Below are 4,324 nucleotides of genomic sequence, written 5' to 3'. Positions count from 1 at the left end.
GAAACAGCATAGTATTGCGATATTTTCAGTGGCTATACTGTATCAATACATAGGCGCCAAGTATGGATCTATTTTTATGTGTTGGTCAGTTTTTCTGCTTGACATACCCATTTTGCAGCAATAAAATTGAGTTGATATGAACACATGACAAGTATCTTTTAGATAAAACAGATTTTCACTTTTGGGGACATTATTTGAAATAGGGGAAAATTAGAAGTTGGAATAAAGGTTATAAATTGCATTGTATTGCAAAATTTTGCAATATGTTTAAAATCGCAATAATATTGTATCGTGATATTGTATTGGGTAAGCATCTGGTGATGCCCACCCCTAGGACACTATGACCCAATCCTACACTTACAATCTCACACACACACACACACACACACACACAAACACACACACACACACACACACACACACACACACACACACACACGGTGCACAATGCCCTAATAACAAACAATACCTCGTGCTTGAAGCTTCAGATTTCGATGCTTACAGTTTGTCTCTACAAGGCCACAGAAGATAAACTGAAGAGTCTGACGAACGGCACAACTTGACACAGAGAGAGTCACTTTTAGTTTTTCTTATTATTTTTCAAAAGTACGTAATTCCCTTGGTGTGATGTACAGTATGTTCTGTTAAAACTGAATATTGGGGCATGCCATAACACAAGGAGGATCACCTGAAAAGTATAAATGAATTGAAAGCTCTGTTCCAGTAAATTGGACCAATAATCCCAGCATTGTAAAGATTTCCCCTCATGCTGACTTACTGTGTGTTTTTTAGTGATGGCGAGTGGATGTTTTGTGTCCGCAGACGTCCTGGACTTCTCCGAGGATGGCCTCAGGGTGGTTGCCGCGGCTCCCAGGAGACCGTCTCAGGGCAAACCGACAGAGAATAACCCAGACAACTTCCGGAGGATCTTCAGCGCACACAAGAAGGTCAGACACAGCACCCTGAGTGCACCCACATCACCGCCTGGTTGCTTAGTGTTGGCTGACATTTCATGTCACACCCTCTCAGTTTTTGAGATGCCACTTGTTGAAAATGGCTCTGTTCTGACCCGGCATTAGAGACCATCTTCGTTGATCTGATCACAAGTGGACCGCTCTAAATACACACCAAGGCATATTAATGCTAGGTTGTACCGTGGCTTATGTGGACCAGGAAGTTAAAACAAGATGCAAAATACTTACAAATGATCAGATTGTCATTATACGGGTGACTGATGCGTCGGCATGCAGACCGTAAGACAAGAAAGTCTCTTATATGGTTCCAGGGCTTTGATTATGTTGCTTTCTTGATCTGTTACCCACACTGTGTGTGTGTGTGTGTGTGTGTGTGTGTGTGTGTGTGTGTGTGTGTGGGGCACTGGTTCATTCATGGCTGTCCGAGGGCATGGATTGAGTCGTCTTTGCACATCTCTGAACGGCTATTCTTATTTATCAGCGTGCTAATGGCCCGTCACTGGGCCATTAGAAGAAATCAATGCCGTCCCTCAATCCAGATCAGCAGAAGTGCAAGTCTTAAGTAACTCCAATTTACTCGTCAGCGTTTCCTGCTCGAGGTTATTTTTGCTCTTGCATGAATCTCACTGCAGTGAAAGCCTTAAATCAGGTGCAAAACTGGGATGGAACTGATCATTTGATTATAGTTTCATTTTTGCTGTGGAAGTGTTGGTAATCACATCTCCGTGCACTTTGCTGAGTCTGTCTTAGCGAGCTCTTCAAGGCCTCTCTCCATCACAGTTGCTTGAAGTGATGAATGATTTTAGCCGTTTATTAGCAAGACTCATTCCTGAATTTAAATAGTTTTTTGTAGATGGGGATCGGGATTAGCTAGAACATAGTAATTATGACACAAGAGCCACTGCGCCTGGTGTTTATATATTACATATTGCTTGTGTTTTTTTTTTTTAATTACCCCAAATTGTGTGTACTCCATCAGGGGAAAGTCAGCTACGTCAGTGCATCCGGCCAGCATCTAACACACACAGCTGTTTTTAACCCTTCTGGTGTCTTCGGGTCAAATTTGACACCTTTTCCAAAAAGTTTCTATATCAGAAATTTGGGTTTCCTTCAAACAAATCTTCCAAATCAGTATCACGGGTGGCTCCCAACAACGCTCCTCACAAGTTCAATAATCAGTAATAATGATTACTTTCATTGAATTTGGGTTTTATTTCGTCAATCTTATAGCATTTGGAGAGAAGGAAACTTATGTCCTCAATAAAATAACTAAAATAAAAAAAGACAAATGTCAATAAAAATGTGAAACAAATGCCGAACAAAGTGACAAAAATGTAAAAAAAATAAAAAAAGACAAAAATGTCAGTGACTAAAGTATGTAAAGAAAAAAAAAAAAGCTTTAAAAATTTGGGGAAAAATCCACAAAAATGTAAAAAAAGGCTCAGAAAAAGTTAACAAACGTTTAAAAAAAGTGACAAAAACATCGGGGGAAAGCCCCAAAAGGGTCGACAAAGACGACCAAAACGTTGATCTGAGGTTGTTCATTTGAAATTTTGACTCAAAAACAAAAAATTACAGGTACGCTGGAAGACAACACAAGAGTTAAAATGTCTAAACTTCTATTCAACTATGCAGTCCAAAAGAAAATAACATTTTTAACAGTTTAAACGAGTCCTGGGCAGCGCCCCTGTAAGCGGACTGTCTCCTGCTCTCTGGTTACGTCGTCAGTAGTCTCAGAGGTAACTTTGTTGAGAAGTTCTCTCTCAGCACCTGCAGGCAACTTTTGAAGTGCCAAAAGTAAAGTTAACTTCCTCTGTGATGACAGTATTCACCGTCACGTTGCCCTTAGGAGCATAACGTTCCTAATGTACTCTCTCTCGTTCTCCTGTTTCATACCCTGACTCCCAGTAACATCCCTCTTCCTCTCTCAGTACAATAATGTGCTCTCCTCTCGGTCTCCTTAACTTCCTCTTGACCACTCGGTTGTTGCGTTTTACCTCCCCAAACAATAGTCTGCACCTCACCCCTCATCCCCCTCCCTTCATGCTCCGAAATACTTTCAATAATTCATACTTACTCGGTACATTCTGGCTCCCTCACTCTTGCTGCAATGAGAGTTAACGAGGGAATTACAGAAGTGATAGCTCTTGGAAGTGAGCGCCCTAAGGAGGAGTTGTCAAAACTCTGCCTCAGTAAGCGGAGTGTGTCTGCTGTTGGGTTATTCCACCGAGGACGCTGGGAGATGTTAGATTTTACCATAATAACAGTGTGGATGTATTCATCGTTATTAAGTGTATTTAGTGGAAGTTTGTTATGGGATGAGCAAAAATGAGATTTTCCTCTCTAGAGCTCCAGTGTGACTCTTTTCACTGTTGTACCATTAATGCAGCTTTTGTTTTTGTCATCCCACACCCTGTTTGATATTTATCTGTCCGTCATGTTGTAGAACTAACTGCTGATATGATATCTGAGTTTTGACACCAAAGCAGTACTATACCTTAAAGTGATGTATTCTGCTTTTTGACTTTTTCCCTTTCCTTTATGGTGTTATTTATACTTTGGCTTCTGGTTCCCCCAGGTGTTGCCAGTCAGGTGCCAACGTTGGTTGGTGAAATGAATAAATTGTTAAATTGCCAATATGTATTATTTCTTCAAACTTCAGTCCACCAAACACCAAAGGAGTCAGAATAAGCTGTTTGGCATTGGCAGAGAAGATTTGGCAAATCTTTCACGAGCTCAACCCACGTACTCAGCCCTGCTGCTCATCCCATGAATGCTCGCTCCTTACAAGTGGGGCGCCGTTTGAAAGGGAATTAAACGGGCTTTCCATGAGTATACCATTTAATGCCAAAAAGCTTTGTTACCACAGAGAAATAATCTACCACTACTTTTTGTGCCACGTTCATAAAAAGCAACTAAAATATGATTTGACAGTTTCGTAACAAAGCACTTCCATACATTTAAAGTAAATACTTTTTAAAATAAAAAGTATAAATATAAAGTGGGTATTTGAAAACAAAGGCACATCCAAAAAATCACTATGTATCTATATATATTCACTTTGTATTGATATCATTGAGGATTTAATCGATATACATCGTTCCAGATACATGAATCAATGCATCGGTGATCCATTTATTAATAAAGGGTTTTTAACTTGCTATCAGCATGTTTTCAATACTGCCAACCAACCTCTAGCCAATAAGAAGGCAGTTGGCTGTAAATGCTCACCCAGCAATGCCAAGTAAGTCTTTTATTTTTTTTGCCACTCTCACCCACCACCGTCTTTTCCTCTCATCTCTCCCATGCTGCTTAGCGGCGGGTGGGCGGGACGGGTGGCGTAGGCGTCC

At 40.6% G+C, this 4,324-nt stretch overlaps 1 protein-coding gene across 1 annotated transcript in view; it reads left to right on the top strand.

The window, feature by feature from the left end:
* The window catches only part of waplb (WAPL cohesin release factor b), an 18,397-nt gene that overhangs the window by 2,413 nt on the left and 11,660 nt on the right, over positions 1–4,324 (top strand). The window contains exon 4 of the mRNA XM_034860751.1: positions 823–947. Coding sequence (XP_034716642.1) covers positions 823–947 — 125 coding nt within the window. The remainder of the gene's footprint in view (positions 1–822; positions 948–4,324) is intronic.

Source organism: Etheostoma cragini, chromosome 21, assembly GCF_013103735.1.
Source record: "Etheostoma cragini isolate CJK2018 chromosome 21, CSU_Ecrag_1.0, whole genome shotgun sequence".
NCBI classification, from domain to species: Eukaryota; Metazoa; Chordata; class Actinopteri; order Perciformes; family Percidae; genus Etheostoma; species Etheostoma cragini.
Note: the sequence above shows the minus strand (reverse complement) of the source record. Positions and strands in the feature narration are given on the sequence as shown.